General features: G+C 62.7%; 3 protein-coding genes across 3 annotated transcripts in view; 2 read left to right on the top strand and 1 right to left on the bottom strand.

Annotated features, from left to right (window-relative positions):
• Nucleotides 1–551: 551 nt before the first annotated feature.
• On the bottom strand, nt 552–7,053 carry CHLRE_14g630050v5 (uncharacterized protein). Its single transcript, XM_043070366.1, has 8 exons — nt 6,440–7,053; nt 6,218–6,340; nt 5,724–6,069; nt 4,914–5,455; nt 4,759–4,833; nt 4,217–4,646; nt 3,260–4,069; nt 552–3,169 (listed from the first exon to the last, which is right to left on the bottom strand). Exons 1-8 carry the CDS (start codon nt 6,590–6,592, stop codon nt 1,143–1,145), a joined length of 4,506 nt encoding a protein of 1,501 aa, XP_042917039.1. The 5' UTR covers nt 6,593–7,053; the 3' UTR covers nt 552–1,142.
• Nucleotides 7,054–8,073: 1,020 nt separating this feature from the next.
• On the top strand, nt 8,074–11,928 carry CHLRE_14g630000v5 (uncharacterized protein). The gene is made up of 7 exons (XM_043070365.1): nt 8,074–8,520; nt 9,049–9,111; nt 9,521–9,600; nt 10,102–10,143; nt 10,468–10,557; nt 10,863–10,937; nt 11,552–11,928. The coding sequence occupies exons 1-7, from the start codon at nt 8,307–8,309 to the stop codon at nt 11,609–11,611; spliced, it is 624 nt and encodes a 207-aa protein (XP_042917038.1). The 5' UTR covers nt 8,074–8,306; the 3' UTR covers nt 11,612–11,928.
• Nucleotides 11,929–12,503: 575 nt separating this feature from the next.
• Nucleotides 12,504–15,213, top strand: part of CHLRE_14g629960v5 (uncharacterized protein) — a 7,286-nt gene continuing 4,576 nt past the window's right edge. The window contains exons 1-4 of the mRNA XM_043070364.1: nt 12,504–12,980; nt 13,364–13,436; nt 13,628–13,802; nt 14,702–14,809. Of these exons, the coding sequence (XP_042917037.1) occupies nt 12,905–12,980; nt 13,364–13,436; nt 13,628–13,802; nt 14,702–14,809 (432 nt within the window). The 5' untranslated portion in view covers nt 12,504–12,904. The remainder of the gene's footprint in view (nt 12,981–13,363; nt 13,437–13,627; nt 13,803–14,701; nt 14,810–15,213) is intronic.

Below are 15,213 nucleotides of genomic sequence, written 5' to 3'. Positions count from 1 at the left end.
AGACTGTACCTTATGCGTGGGGGGGCGTGCCGCCCATGCCCCCACGCACACGCACACCCCTTCACACACCTTCGCACACCTTCGCACACCAGTGCGCGCGCAGCTACCTGCCATCGCATTGTGCTATTACTGGCGTTGCTTCCTGGGGATGCCTGTGCCCAGGCGGCGGCTGGGCTGGTGGCTTAAGGCTATACCTTATGCGTGCGGGGGCGTGCCGCCCATGCCCCCACGCACACGCACACCCACGCACCCCTTCGCACACCAGTGCGCACGCAGCTACCCGCCGCTGTCGCCCGGTGCTGCTGTCGCATTGTGCCATAACTGACATTTGCTTCCTGGGGATGCCTGTGCCCAGGCGGCGGCTGGGCCGGTGGCTTAAGACTGTACCTTATGCGTGCGGGGGCGTGCCGCCCATGCCCCTACGCCCCTTCACACCCCTTCGCACACCAGTGCGCGCGCAGCTACCCGCCGCTTTCGCCCCGTGCTGCTGTCGCATTGTGCCATAACTGACGTTGCTTCCTGGGGATGCCTGTGCCCAGGCGGCGGCTGGGCCGGTGGCTTAAGAAGTACCTCATGCGTGGGGGGGCGTGCTGCCCATGCCCCCACGCACACCCATCCTTTCGCACACCTGCTCTGCGCAGTGCGCACGCTGCTACCACCGCTTTCGCCCCGTGCTACTGGTCCACGAATATAAGCGAACCCGCCTCTCACTACTGCATGCCCCGCGCTGTCTGTCTAACCAGTCTGTCTAACCACATGTCAACGGCATGCATACCTATGCGTGCTGCACTGAACACACACCTTTGCACGTGCCCGGAGCGTGACGAATGCGCGTCAGCAAACTTCAAGCTTCAAGCCGCGCACTCCTGTCCTGCCGTTGCAAATTGTTTGCCATCTGCTGGATCAGCTGCACCCTACGGGACTTCACCAACCTGCCTTAACACTGTCCCCGGGGACTTCTTACATGTACGCGCACATGCACCCGTCTCTCCTGCTCTTCTCTCGCTGCCTAGTGCGCCCAACATCGGTCACCTGTAACCGGTCACCTGTGCCTGTCACACATTGTCACATGTAACTGCCTCCGCTGGTTTTCTCCTACGTTTGCACATTGGCGGTACTCGTTACTCAAGCGACCATACAATTTACAGCCACTTGCCTCCTGACTTCTTGCGCCTGGTCTGGCAGACCGGGCACACGCCCTGGTCGTCACTAATCACCTGCCGCCCCGACTGCTTGGAGCACTGTGCGCACTTCCACCACCGCTGCCGCGCACAGCTGGTGCAGATGCCATCACCTGTGAGCAGCTTCTTGCCCTTGCTTCTGCAGTCGTTGCACGTGCTCAGGCACTCGCTGGCGGTTCTCCAGTGGTGCACATGGTCGAAGCCCGCTTTCTTGCAGTCCTTGCAGCGCCGTTTCTGTTGGTCCGTTGAGCCAACCGGCCGACCAGCCGTGCGCTTGCGTGGTGGCTCCCCGCTCGGATCCTCCTCGCTCGGCTGCGTGGAAGGGGCGGGCCGCTTGCCGCTGGCTGTGCCGCGTGGAACCGCCGCAGCCGCCACCAGGCCTGCACTCGGCATTGGCAGCTGTGCCGCCGCCAGCCTACACCCCCCGGACAACACCGCCGTGCCGAGCTGGCTGTCCACTTGCAGGCGCAAAGCGTGGAGCTGGTCGGGCGGGTCACTCAGCGCACCGCCACTGCTCGCCGCGCCGCCTGCCCCACCCGGCGGTGGCTGCAACAGCTGTGGCCACGCTGCCGCCGCCTGTGCCGCCACCTGTGCCGCTGCCTGCGCCGCCGCCTGTGCCGCTGCCTGCGCCTGCGCCGCTGCCTGCGCCGCCGCCTGTACCGCTGCCTGCGCCGCCGCCTGTGCTGCCGCTTGTGATGCCGCCGCCTGCGCTTGCCCTCCCGCCGCCACCGTGCCGAGCTGGCTGTCCACTTGCAGGCGCAAAGCGTGTAGCTGGTCGGGCGGGCCACTCAGCGCACCGCCACTGCTCGCCGCCCCGCCTGCCGCACCCGGCGCGTGATAAGGTGGCAGCAGCAGTTGCAACGGCTGCTGCTGCTGCACCGCCGCCGCCGCCGCCTGCCCTCCCGCGACCACCGCGCCGCCTGCCCCACCCGGCGCGTGATCAGGTGGCTGCAACAGCTGCTGCTGCTGCTGCTGCTGCTGCTGCTCAGCCGCCTGCGCTTGCCCTCCCGCCGCCACCGTGCCGAGCTGGCTGTCCACTTGCAGGCGCAAAGCGTGTTGCTGGTCGGGCGGGCCACTCAGCGCACCGCCACTGCTCGCCGCCCCGCCTGCCGCACCCGGCGCGTGATAAGGTGGCAGCAGCAGTTGCAACGGCTGCTGCTGCTGCATCGCCGCCGCCGCCTGCCCTCCCGCCACCACCGCGCCGCCTGCCCCACCCGGCGCGTGATCAGGTGGCTGCAACAGCTGCTGCTGCTGCTGCTGCTGCACCGCCGCCGCCGCCTGCCCTCCCGCCACCACCGCGCCGCCTGCCCCACCCGGCGCGTGATCAGGTGGCTGCAACAGCTGCTGCTGCTGCTGCTGCTCAGCCGCCACCGCGCCGAGCTGGCTGTCCGACACCGTGCTGCTATAGAACGAGGCCGCTGCCATCGGCAGCGGTCCCTGCCGTGCTGTGATGGCCGTGTGGGCGTACGTCATGTGTGCAACCTCCAAAGCTCGCGCGCTCTGGTCGTTGAACTCTTTCAACAGCCGCGACGTTTTGGGCGTCACGCCCGCATGGGCTAGCGTGGGCGACTGGATTAGCCGTGTATTCCACACTGTGGCCATCTCCTCGTAGTCCCGCCTGTGCTGCTGTCCGAGCTCTACGAAGAGCGCCTTCTCAGCTGGCGACTGTACAGGCTGTGCATGCTGGAACATGCTGAGCGTCGTCACCCGCACTGGCTGCTGCTGGCGGGGAGATGGCAGCGAGGGCGGCCAGTTGTCGGGGTCCCATCCGCGCGTCCGGTCAGTCAGCAGCTGAAGTGCCTGCTGGCGCTGCTCTGCCAGCGCCAGGCTGCAGGCAGCCTCCGGCTCTGTTGAACCACGCAGCTGCGTTACTTGCTGTGCAAGCTGGCTCCGCAGCTGCGCAGACCAGACCAGCACGTCCTCCAAGTGCGGCCACGCCCGCTTCTCGATCCAGCCGAGGGCGCCCAGCAGGTTGAAGATGATGCGGCCTGCAAGGCCAGGCACACACACACAAGCTTAATACACCGTCCTTGCGTGTCCCAGAACAGCAATCCCACCCAACGTGTGAAGAGCCTCACCTGAACGGTCAGCCTGCTGGTTGCCGAGGTCGAGGGCCGCTGTTATCGCTTGCTTCAAGCTGAAGCCGCTGTTGTCGTACGCGGGCGGGCTGCTGCGAGCCTGCAGACTCGTGCCCGCCAGCCCAGCCGCTGCCGCCGCTGCTGCACCACTGTTGCCGTACGCGGGCGGGCTGTTGTGAGCCTGCAGGCTCGTGCCCGCCAGCCCCGCCGCTGCCGCCGCCGCTGCGCTAACCCCAGCTGCTCCAACGAGGTCGGTGTTGGCGCCCACGCGCAGAGCATCTCGCCACGCGGACAGCTCCTCGTCTCGCACGACAGGCGCATCCACCTGCTCATCACCGCTACCCTCCCAGTCCTCCGCCCCGTCCGCGTCCTCGTCATCCAGCACACCCAGGTCCATGGGATCTGGTTGCTGCTTCAGCCCATTGACCAACGCACCGGTGACCTGCGCCTCCTGCCACTTGAAACCGAACAGCTCGACCGGCGCCTCTGCTGCCGCCCGCCGCCGCGCCTCCCATGTCCCGAAGGGCTCTGCACCCTTCGGGAAACAGGAGTTGATGCGGGTCACGAGGCTGAGGTCATAGAAGTGCGGCGGAAGGGCTGGGTCAACGGGCTGGCGCCGGCGGGCTGCTTGGTCGATGTTGCTGCGGGCCAGGAAGTCCAGCGTCATGTGGTCGCAGAGCCCCGGGGCTACTGGACCTTGCAGCAGGCCGTTGTAGCGGTGGTTGAGGTTTTCAACTTGACTGGTCGTCCGGATGCTGCGCCAGTGGCCGGTTTCGTCCATGTAGTACATCTTCTCGAGCGGGAACGGGTCTGGATGTGAGAAAGATGCAAAACAAGTAAGACACAGCATAGGAGCAGGTCCATGCACACCATAATCAGATACAACGCCCGCCCGCACAGATGCGCCCTTACACCTACACACCCCAGCCCACGCGCCGTCACCATAAGCAACCTCACCAGAGATCATATCGCGTCCATTCGCAACCAGAGCCATCTGGTTGGCGAGCACCTTTTCCACGGAAGCCGTGATGAAGTCGGCGCCGCCGTCCATCTGCTTGAACTGCTGCAGCAACTTCTTGACGTTGTCCAGCACATCCCGGCCGCTGGAAATGTACTTGCGCGCCCGACGCCGCACCTCCTGCTCTGAAAAGCCGCGTAGAGAGAGCTCCTTGACATCCGACGCCACGGCAGGCAGCAGGATCTCGGACAGACGCAAGCTGAAGGTGTTGCGCAGCTTGTGTGTCCGCGGCACCGCCTCCATGAAGCGCCTCTTCAGGTGGTAGGTGTCCTGCTTGACCATCACGCCGCCACTCACATCGGTGTCGATGATGGCGCGCCACACCCGCTCAGTTTGCGCGGCGTTGTCCACGTACACGCACCGAATTGGCTGTTGGAAAGAACGGGTAGAATTGGAGCGATCAATCCTGTGCCGCACTGGTAACACACTGCTGCACACCTGGCAGGCGGCCTTCCCAATGTAACGCAATTCACCCACTCACCTCACCCAGGGCGATGGCGCGCTTGCTCATGCGGTGCAGCTCCTCTCGCAAGTCCCACACCGACGTGGAAGAGACCTGTAAACCAAGAAGACCACACGCATACGTTTGCGGCTACAAAACACCATCACACAACACATGAGACCGAACCCACGCACCTGCCACACACCCATAACCTCCGAAGCTCCGTTGAGGGCCCAGGCCGTGCCGATGCACGCCTTGGAGGAATCACCCAATCGGACCAGCTTGGAGGGCTTGTGGCAGTGGTCGAACTTGAGCACGTTGTAACGTGCAGGCGTGGTTGTGAGCATAGCGTGCGCCTGTTCACGCCGTGCATCACTGAAGTTGCTGGTCTGGTAGGCGGTGGAGTAGTACTGGCCCGTGGGGACACCACGGGGCCCCGTGAAGAGGCCAGACAGGAACTGCGGTGCCGAGGATGGGTTGTATGCACGTTGGATGTTGGGGCGAATCGTTTGCAAGCTTGCATACTGGAGGGCGTGCCGCATGAGGCGGCTACTGTGGCACTCGGCCACACCCTCAGCGAAGTCGTTGAACGAGCGCCCTTCACAGATGTCGCGCTCCATGGCGGTCTTGACAGTGGTACTGATGCCGGCCTTACGGGTGAGGTAGCACGGCACGCGCTCTCTGAAGAACGGCGGCATCGCCGATAGCACGTCCGGGTCCGTTGCCATGAAGCAGCCTGGCGCAGGAGGGCGTGGACACAGGGTGCGGATTTGTGTGTATGCCGTGGCAGGTTGCAGCAGGGCGCCTGCCCGCCCGCAGACTTGCCGGGCGCACAGTCAATGCAGCAATGACAGGGCTCCTGAAACACACCAGTGCACAGCACCAACGCCCGACCGTCCACCGTTACCCGCCTGCCCAGCCACGCCCAAGAAGCCAAGCCCATAAACTGCCTGCTCGCCCGCACCGCCGCCCACCCGTCACGGGCCCCAATGAAGTGAACTCACGTCCACAGCCCTTAGCCTGGCCCGCGCTCTTGCTTGCAGAGCAGCGATACTGGCGAGCCCTCACGTAGTGGTCTTGGTCCATGTCCACAAACCGCCGTGGCTTCTGCGCCCAGCCGCTGGAGTTCACGTGCGCCGCTGCCGCCGCCGCCCGGGCCAGCTCGCTGCCCTTCCCCTTACTGTAGCAGTTTGGGCACGGCGGCATAGCCTTGCCATACAGGTCCAGCAGCTGGTCCGGGTAGAATAGGTCCCAAGCGATGAAGTAGATCTTGGTGCCCGAGAAGCGGACGAGGTCAGGGCTGAAGGAGGGGTCTTTCCGCGCGGCAACCAGCATGGCGTCGGGGACTGCCTGGGGATGACAAGCAGCGGCAGGTTTGGGTGTGTCAGGCTCCAGCAATATTCAGCACCAGCTAAGTCCTTGCAGCTCCCTATACAGTTAAACCGTGCTCTTCCATAGCCCGTGTAAAGCCCATGAGCCCTGTGGTGGCAGCACGTACCCAGTACATCTGCGCCCAGGTTGCCATGATCTTCTTCTTCTCATCCGCGCTGGCCCCCTTCTTCGGCATGTACTTATCAATGATCTCCGTTGAGAACTTCACAATGAAGTCCGGGCAGTAATCCTACACGGGAGGGGCAGGAAGAAGGGCACGGAGTGTCCAGACATGTCGAACGCATCCCACCGATCCCCTGGACACCCTTACCACCCCAACCCCACCAACCTCGCCGCGGCTTCCGTCCCCGTCCTCCCCGGCCGCTGACGGGCCAGACGCCCCGCCTGCAACGCCACTAGCAGAACCAGCGGCCCGTCCAGCAACTCCACCGGCCGCGGAGCCCGACGCATCGTCGGTGCCAGCATCGCCACCCGATGCCATGGCTGTCACAGGCAACATGGCCAGAAAGCCAGCTGCGACATGCAGGAGGCCATTGGCTGATGCAAAAGGGCCGCTTGCATAAGGGCCGCGGCTCTCGCTGCTCGCACAGCTGCTCGCGAGCGATGGGCTTGCTGCGGAAAAGCCAAAGCCAGCTGTGCCATAATGGCCTGAGAATGTGTCGTAATATGGATAGCGATAATTGCTATATAGTTGCTGTGTGGCCTGCTCCCGCGACCGCGACAACAGTGGTTGCCCAACATCGCCTAAACTTGCAGCAGCGAGTGAAGCAGTACGTAGAAGTGGTTCGGAACATGACTTAGCAGAGCGCACTAGGGCGCGAAGGGAGCGCGCTAGGGCCATCCTTGTGCTTGGCAACAGCTTGTGGCGCCTAAGGGCTAGGATGTGTGCATGAAGCAACGTGTATAAGCTGAACTAATGATACATGCAAACGGAGGTGGAACTCGCCAGGGTCGAAAGAATGCCAATCGTATTGAAAGAATTCATGCCAAGCCATGAAGAATGCCCCCAGCAGGGACGAGCGGACTTGGGGCGGCGGGGCTGGAGGCTGGGGCTTCGAGCTGGAGGCTGGGGCTTCCGGCACAAGTCAGGAGACACAAGTGTGGTGGGGGGGACAGGAGGCGTCCATTGGGTGTAGCGGTGTGGCCCCTCGCTAGGGAGTTGGCTACCGTTAACGAAGTGCTTGCGAGTGAATGCGAATGCAAGACGCCGTCGCGAGCTCCAGGCTAGCAATAAACATACCGTTGCTGGTACGCCGAGCTACATGCACTGCTATTGGTTGGGACCCACGGTGTGGCCCCACGGTGTGGCCCCTTGCCAAGGAGTTGGGCACGGTTACCGTACTGGTACGCTGCCTAGTGGCGCACTGCTTCAGGGGCCGCTGGGGGTGGTCATTGAAGGCCCCAGGCACAGAGCCGCCAGCTCAGCTGGCACTAGTGGGCAAATTCTGCCGCGTGGCGTGTCGGTCGCTGGCGGCCGCTGGGGCCCCAGCCCCCGCAGCCGCAGGGGTGCGCTAAGAGTGTGCGCCCGTGTGCCCCGCGTCACCGGGACAACCCACAACCACAACCATATACATACGTATTCTTTGTGATTATGCGATCCACGGATCCGCCCCTGCCTCACCACCTCGCCACCTGCCTGCTGAGCGCAGGTGTGGGCTGTGGGCTGTGGGCGGTAGCGGCAGCAGCTACGGTATTTATAGTGGTGTAATAGCGGCGCTGGACTAAAACGTCGGAAGCATCTTGGGCTCTTGGCTGAATTGGCAACTTCGTGGAGGCTACATGGGGCCGGCAGGCCGTAACGGATTCGGCCGGATTCGGCCGGCAGTGGGTGGGAAGGAAGCGGTGGGAAGGGAGGTGCGAAGCGGAATGTTCTTGAAACCGGAGTTCGGAGCGGTGGGCGGTGACGTTGTGCGAAAGGGAGTAGCGCCTTCATGCTGACAAGATGCAAGGCCACAATTCGAGGTTTTATAGCCAAAGGTTCATGCGCGCTGGCCGCGCGGCGTTGGCCCGTCGACCTCCGTCAGGAGCGGTTGGGCGGCATCGCCGAAACGAAGGCGCCCTCTCGCGAGCTGCATGCGGCTCCACGGACTATAAAAGTCAGCAACTGTCTACACAAAGACATTTCACACACTCAGGGACAGCTTTCGAGGTTGTGTCCTGGCCAATTGCTTTCCACTCCGCCTCCACACACCAGAATGGCGTCGCTCTCTGCCACCAGCCGTAACGGCGTTGCTCGTGGAGCTCACTCGGCGCAGCGGCCTGCCCCCGCGACGCTGCCCCGGTCCCGCATGAGCCTTGTCGCGCGCGCGTCCGCGGCCGAGCCGGCCCGCCGCGACGTTCTGAAGGCAGTTGCGGGAGGCATGGCTGCTGTTTCCCTTGGAGCGTTCGCCCCGGCTCCGGTCTCTGCAGGTGAGCTGAAAGCTCAGCGTAAGTCGACAAAGATCGGGGGCATGCTGGTACTTTAGTCGCTTTTGCTTCGAGCCCGACGCAAACTGTCGCCAGTCGCATGCATGCATGGCGCCTTTAACAGCCAAATGCACACAAATGGCAGAGAAACATGCAGCTCACAAAACCGCGAGCGACTCTCTAGCGCACGGGCTCGGGTTCATCAACCGCCGCTGCTCCGCCTGACTCAACGCGCATCAACGCCCGGCCGCTGGTCCCACCTGCGACGCACTGGCAGGCAGCGACCACCGCATTCTCCCCCACAGACAGCTTCATAGCGCCGGTGGCCCACGCCCGGGTCTGCGGCGCCTGTCACGAGCTAGCGCACATCCCCTACTCGCGCGCACTCAGCTGCAAACACCGCCCCTACCTTGCAAACACCACCCCTGGCAAACATACACCAAACACCCATCCCTCCCCTGCCACCCCCCTGTGTCCCCAACCCCGCCCCTCCCCGCGCATACACGCACGTGACGAATCGCTGGCTGGCAGCCTCCGGCGCCGCCGCCACCATCCAGGAGGCGTACGGCGCATTCGGCCAGTTCGCGGCCACAGGTACGCACGTGCATACGTACGCGCGTGGCTAGGCGCGACCAGGCAGGGGAGGTGGGGCCCGGGGCTGTCTTAGTTACCTAGTTATGCACATATCGCGGGGCTGCAGGCGCATACAGTACACACGGTAACGCTGCTATCTATGCACGGCAGCGTGCGTGTCCTAGCTACCTGAACGAACCCGCGCGCGGCCGCCGCAGCGTGGCCAGGCGTGCTGCTGCTGGCGGCCCTACCTACCTACCTACCTACCTGGCGACCTTGTGCATACATGTGTACCGTAGGATGGACAAACCTCATCATGCGTGTGGGCTATCTACCTAGCTCCCCCATCCACCTGCTGCTGAGTACCTCCCCCACCTGCTACTACCCCCCCCCACACACACACCTGCTACTACCCATCCACCTACCGCAGGCGAGTACAGCCCCCTGGAGTCGTACTTCGGCGACGGCGTCAAGTGGGTGTCCACCGTCAACGGCGGCTACACGGGCAAGGTACGGCAGTACGTACGGCGGCTACGGCGGGTAGGAGCTACTGGGTGAATGTATGGGCATGGTGGGTGCGTGCTTATTTCCCAGGGCGGGGGGGGGGGTGCCCCCTCGCTTCCTTGTAGTGTTTCCAGCGCCCCCTCGCGCCGGCCCGCCCCCGCTCCTTCAAGTATGTAGTGGCACGTACGGCGATAGGCCTGACTCGAGCCCAGTTAGCAGCCGGCGCCACGGCCCATCCAGCCCACGTAGCCGAGCGTGTGTGCAACCCGCCCACTGGCGGCTCACGTGACCCGCCCACCGGCGGCTCATGCACTCTACCGACCACCCGCACCAATCAAGTCTCGCTCGTAACCGCCGCCCCATCCACCTCACCGCACCGCATCACCGCACCGCCGACCCAACCTCACCACTTGCCGCGATACCGTACGTTGCACAGTGGCGCGGTGTCCAACCCTTTCCACACAGACACACGTTTGCGTGTCCGCATGCCCACCTTACTTATTACAGGGCAAGGCTGACGTGGCGCGCTTCTTTACCTGGGTCCGCTCGGTGAGTCACCGACTTGAAACAGCCCAACCACCTATACCTGTAACCAGCCAGTGGCGTGGCGTGTGAATAGTGTGAACAGGGGAACCCCTACGTGTGAACAAACAGCAACTTACAGACCCTACCCCCAACTTGTGGACATGGGCGATTGGGAGCTGCTAAACCCCACCTACCGGTCTACGCCGAACCCAACGACCACTCCCCGTGCGTGCTGCTTTTCGCTAGAGTCAAGGAGCATGACAAATCAACAATCGATCGCGAGCTACCTTCATTCCATGGATTACAATTTCTTGACTGGCATTCCCTTACTTATAATCTGTCCGCCAGGTGAACGACGTGTCCAAGTTCCAGCCCGTCAAGTTTGTGGAGCAGGGCAACAGCGTGGCTGTGCTTGTCAACATGGCTGGCAAGGGCAAGGTGCGGGCGGGGGTGAAGCGTGTTCCGGCTGCGTGCGTGCGCGGTGTGCCCGCTGCTGCTGCCTGTTATCCGGGTCGCTGGTTGAAGTGCGTGCGTGTAAAGCATTAAAGCAGGGGCACCTGGATGTGGAAATGGAAGGCCACGCACTTTATTTCACATCTAGCGACCAGTCAACTTGCCCCCCACTGCATGTTAGTTCCTGCGCGCCCATGTTCGTTTGAAGCACCGCATGTATGGCAATCGATATCCCCCATCCGTCCACCGACACGTAACAGTCACACTCCCTCACTCCCTCACAACCGCAGCTCACGGGCAAGCCGTACGACGGGTACATCTCACACTTCTTTGTGGTGGAGAACGGCAAGATCACTGACTTCCTGGTGAGTCACAGCGAGTGATTGACGAGTGAGAATGAATGAGTCAGTGTGCGTGAGGAGTAAGTTGAGGGCCTGGATGTAGCAAGGAGATAGTCGGGGCGTGTTGGCATGGGCGTGGGAAGCTCGGGCGGCTGGGCTAAGTGGGCTAGCTTCGCAAGCAAGGGCGGGGCCGTGCGGCTGTAGGGTCGTGTCCGGGTACGTGCCGTACCGGTATGTATGGCCCCAGTACCGTATGTACCTGCTGCCGCTGTCGGGATGACGTACGTACGGTGCGGGTGGGCGCTTGGCTCGGACTACACCATGTTGATTGGTCGCTGACGGGAGGCAAGATGGGGGCAGGGGGGGGGGGGCAGGGGGGAGCTAAGACAAACAGCAGGAGCACACGCACCATGCATGAATGTGCAAAGGGCGTCCCGTGTGGGGGTGGCTCATTAGGAGGAGTGGTGTGCGTATGGCGTTATTGCGACCAAACATCGTGCATTTCGTTCCCTTCGAGCATCTTCGATACGGTAGTCATACTCCTGGGATAGATGCCATTCCTGCACGCCCCATTCGCACACGCCCCATCCGCATAAACCCTCACCCAAGCACGCGCGCGCACACACGCACACACGCAGGAGGTGGCGGGAGCCGACGTGAGCAACGCCGTGGGCACCACGCCGTTCCCCAAGGCCTGAGACTGACGAGCCGCGGCGCGTGTTTGATGTGCTGCTAGCTGTGCTGTGCTTACAACCGTCGGAGTGCGTGTGTGTATGTGTCACAGAGGCGTGTCGTTAGCTAGTGGAGGTGGCGGTCCCGGCGGCAATTCCAGCCTTGTGTCGTCGAGCAAATTAATTTGGTGTCGTTCGCCAAGTGCCTTGGCGGCAGATAGAGATGTTGAAGACCGCTCTCCCCTGCGTTTGTAATGTGTTAGGCAAGCACAAAGGGCGACTCTGTTGGTAATGTGTGTACGGCAGATCACGGACAACATATGTTTGCAATGATCGCACTGGCTCCTCCCTGGTCCCCGTCCCCACGGCCTCCCGGGGGCTTACCGCCCTTCTCCAGGGAGGCACCTCCCTCGCCCCAAGCATACGCGAAGCCCGGGAGTAGCGCACCATACCTGCAGTAAGGACCGGTATTTTACAGAGGTTGGTGAGCGCACTGCGGCATTACAGAATCTCATCACTTTGACACAGGGACCGAAAGATGCAGCGGGATTAAAGGCCGGCGGACAGGTAGGTAGGTGCGTGCTGAAGACGGTAGATGCGGCCGTGTGTATTCCAACGTGCACTATGGTTGCATGGATGTAGCGAAGGGCAAGTAGCCCATGTATGATTGCGTGCACAATGATGACACACCAGCGCGCGGTTCTATCCGGTGCGCACCAGCATGCAAACGCATCCATGTTTTCGTGTCCATGTCCATGCCTACGTCCACATCGTGCGTGTGATGTTGAGGTAGGCTTGATCACTCCAACAACGACACTCCCAGACACTCACTCACTGCCAGAATGCGTACATGCCATCCGCTGCCGTCTGCACTCGCATTCGCATTCAAGCAATTCAAATTGTGCCGCAACAAGACATCCCGCACGACAAGATACGACCCCTGCAGCCTCTACCATGCAGCAATAGCTTCTGGCAGCTCTTCCTATGTCCCTCTCGTTGAGCTGCTGCTGGGGTGGCGCGACTGGTCATCGGGATTGCATTCGGCGGCGGGTTCGCACACGGTTCGTGCCGGCCACCATCGCAGGACCGATCGACTATGCCGCCGTTGACGGGAGTCTCGTGTTACTCTCCAAGCTAATTATTTGAAGCACTGACGCTAGCCGAAACCTGCTTGAATTCGCGCCGAAGTTTTCACTTATTCGCGGTATCAGGGCATTTTTCTGGACTGATTCGTCGACGCAGGCGCCCACAGAAACGCAATGGAATGGCCAGTCTTGCTTAGCATTTAGCGCTGCAACGACTTGAGCTGACCCAACAACAATGCCGAGCGCAAACCGTCGCACCTATTTTAAGCGGGAGCTGCCGGCTCCTGCGGTCGCCTTTTCATGCGCAGAAGGTGAGCTTGTCACCCAGAGACCCCGGATGTGGGCCCGGTTGGCACGGGGCGCGCCATCAGGTCGGTTTTCCGGTCGTCTCAGTCGCACGTGTGGGGCCGCCCGTCTAAGCAATACGGCGGAAGCGGTTTGCCAGCGAAGCGACTGCACAGTTGCGGTCCCGCGACTGCGTGTCCCTTCTTGGACGGGCCCCCCAGCCCCCCACCTCCCTCGCTGACAATGCGTCTCTTCCTGCCGGGCCCCGCCCCCCGCACACACTTGCAAACCCCCTTCCTTCCCAGCTCGACCCCTCCCGGTCACCCAATCACCATTCCCGCACTCTCTGTTTAACCGCCCCCCTCCCCCTCCCAAACCCACACACAAACAAAAACACATGAACACACAGGCCGAGCTATCTTTGCCGAGGCCCTGGCGGCGGGGACCATGGTCGGATTCTTCCGACTTATTGAGCAATTCACGTGAGTCGTGGAAATGGGGACGAGGGCGCTACCTTGCATGTTGTCACCTCGACCGGCCCCGGGTGCCGCTCTGCCACGCCCCACGCCCATTCTCCCACAACCCAAATCCCTAACGCCAAACCCTACTTTGGATCCGAAATCCAAACAACCCAAATCCCATTCCAATCCAATCCACCGCACGGCACGCGCAGCACGCAGGAGGAGCCCCAGTACTGCGGGCTGGCGGCGTTGGTGGTGGCGCTGAACGCGCTGGGCATTGACCCGCGCCGCACCTGGAAGGGCGCGTGGCGGTGGTGGGCGGAGACGATGCTGGACTGCTGCAAGAGCCTGGAGGACATCCGGAGGGACGGCATCACCATGGGCCAGGTGCGTGTGTGTGAGGGGGGGGGCGGGAGGGGAGGAGGGGGAGGGCGAATGAGGGGAGAAATGGGATTTGGGGGTTGGGGGGCTGTGTGTATGTGTGTGTGGGGTGGCGGTTGCAAGGATTGGTACAGAGAAGTGGGGGTGGGGGGGAAGGGGGGTAAAGAGCCTAGAGGACATCCGGAGAGACGGCAACACCATAGGCCAGGTGCACGGCGTTGTCTTTGTGGGTGGGGGGTGGGAGGTGGGGATGGGGATGGGGATGGGGATGGGGATGGGGATGGGGATGGGGGGTTGCAAGGATGTTTGGAAAAGCGATACAGGATGCACTGAAGACTGCAGACGAAGTCGTTACCACATTAGCGGCCGGGGTGGGTGGGAGTTGTAGCTACCAGCCCAAACTAAACCAAAACCAACTCAAACAAGCGGAGCACAGGCAGAGGTGGGGGTGAAGGAGGTGGGGGAAAGGGGGCTTGTAAGTACCAGTCCAACCTGAACCAAACCAAGCCAAACGATCGGAGCACAGGCGGGGGCGACAGTTGCAAGCGGGGAGGGATGGGGGGGGGGTTGGATGTGTGGAGTTTGGAGGCGGGATTACGTGCTCGAACCCAGCGCAAAAGGGGGGGGGGTTGAAGGCTAAGGCGCCAGGCGTGGCGCCGTGGGCGCGAGGCAGTTCGTCCTGCTCAGCCACCCCTGCCTGTGGGCTGATGTCGGGTCCTGGGTCATGGTACTTTGGGAATGGGTTTGAATATTGTTGGGGGTCACATAATTTAGGACGCCACGCGACACACACACGCGCGCGCTTGTCGCCCCCCACCCACACAAACGCCCCGTCCCCCCCCCAAAACAAACTACACACACACACACACATATCCAACACATACACATATGGAACACGCACACAGGTGGCCTGCCTGGCCCGCTGCAACGGCGCTGACGTCAGCGTGCACCGCCACGGCGCCTTCGACCCGGCCGCGTTCCGGCGGCTGCTGGCGGAGGTGTGCGCGGCAGAGGTGAGAGGCGGAGGGGGGGAGCGGGGGGGAAGTGTGGGGGAGGGAGAGGGGGCGGGGTGGGGGTCGTGGGGGAGGGGAAGGGTGTGCGGGGAGGGGAAGGGTGTGCGGGGAGGGGAAGGATGTGGGGGGTAGTGGGGAGTGCGGGGAAGGGTAGTATGAGGGATGGGGGTTGCGGAGTGGGAGCGTGGCGGTTAACGTTGAACCAATCCCGTAAGGAAACAGTCGCGCGGCAAGGGAGCGTGGGGGAGTGGGGGAGGGGAAGGGTGTGGGGGGAGTGGGGAGTGCGGGGAGGGGTAGTATGGGGGATGGGGGTTGCGGAGTGGGAGCGTGGGGAAGTGGGGGAGGGGAAGGGTGCGGGGGGGAGTGGGGAGTGAGGAGCGTGGAGGAGTGGGCAGGGGCAAATT

This window comes from Chlamydomonas reinhardtii, chromosome 14, assembly GCF_000002595.2.
Source record: "Chlamydomonas reinhardtii strain CC-503 cw92 mt+ chromosome 14, whole genome shotgun sequence".
NCBI lineage: Eukaryota > Viridiplantae > Chlorophyta > Chlorophyceae > Chlamydomonadales > Chlamydomonadaceae > Chlamydomonas > Chlamydomonas reinhardtii.
The sequence above is the reverse complement of the archived record's forward strand: the minus strand, read 5'-3'. Positions and strand labels throughout refer to the sequence as shown.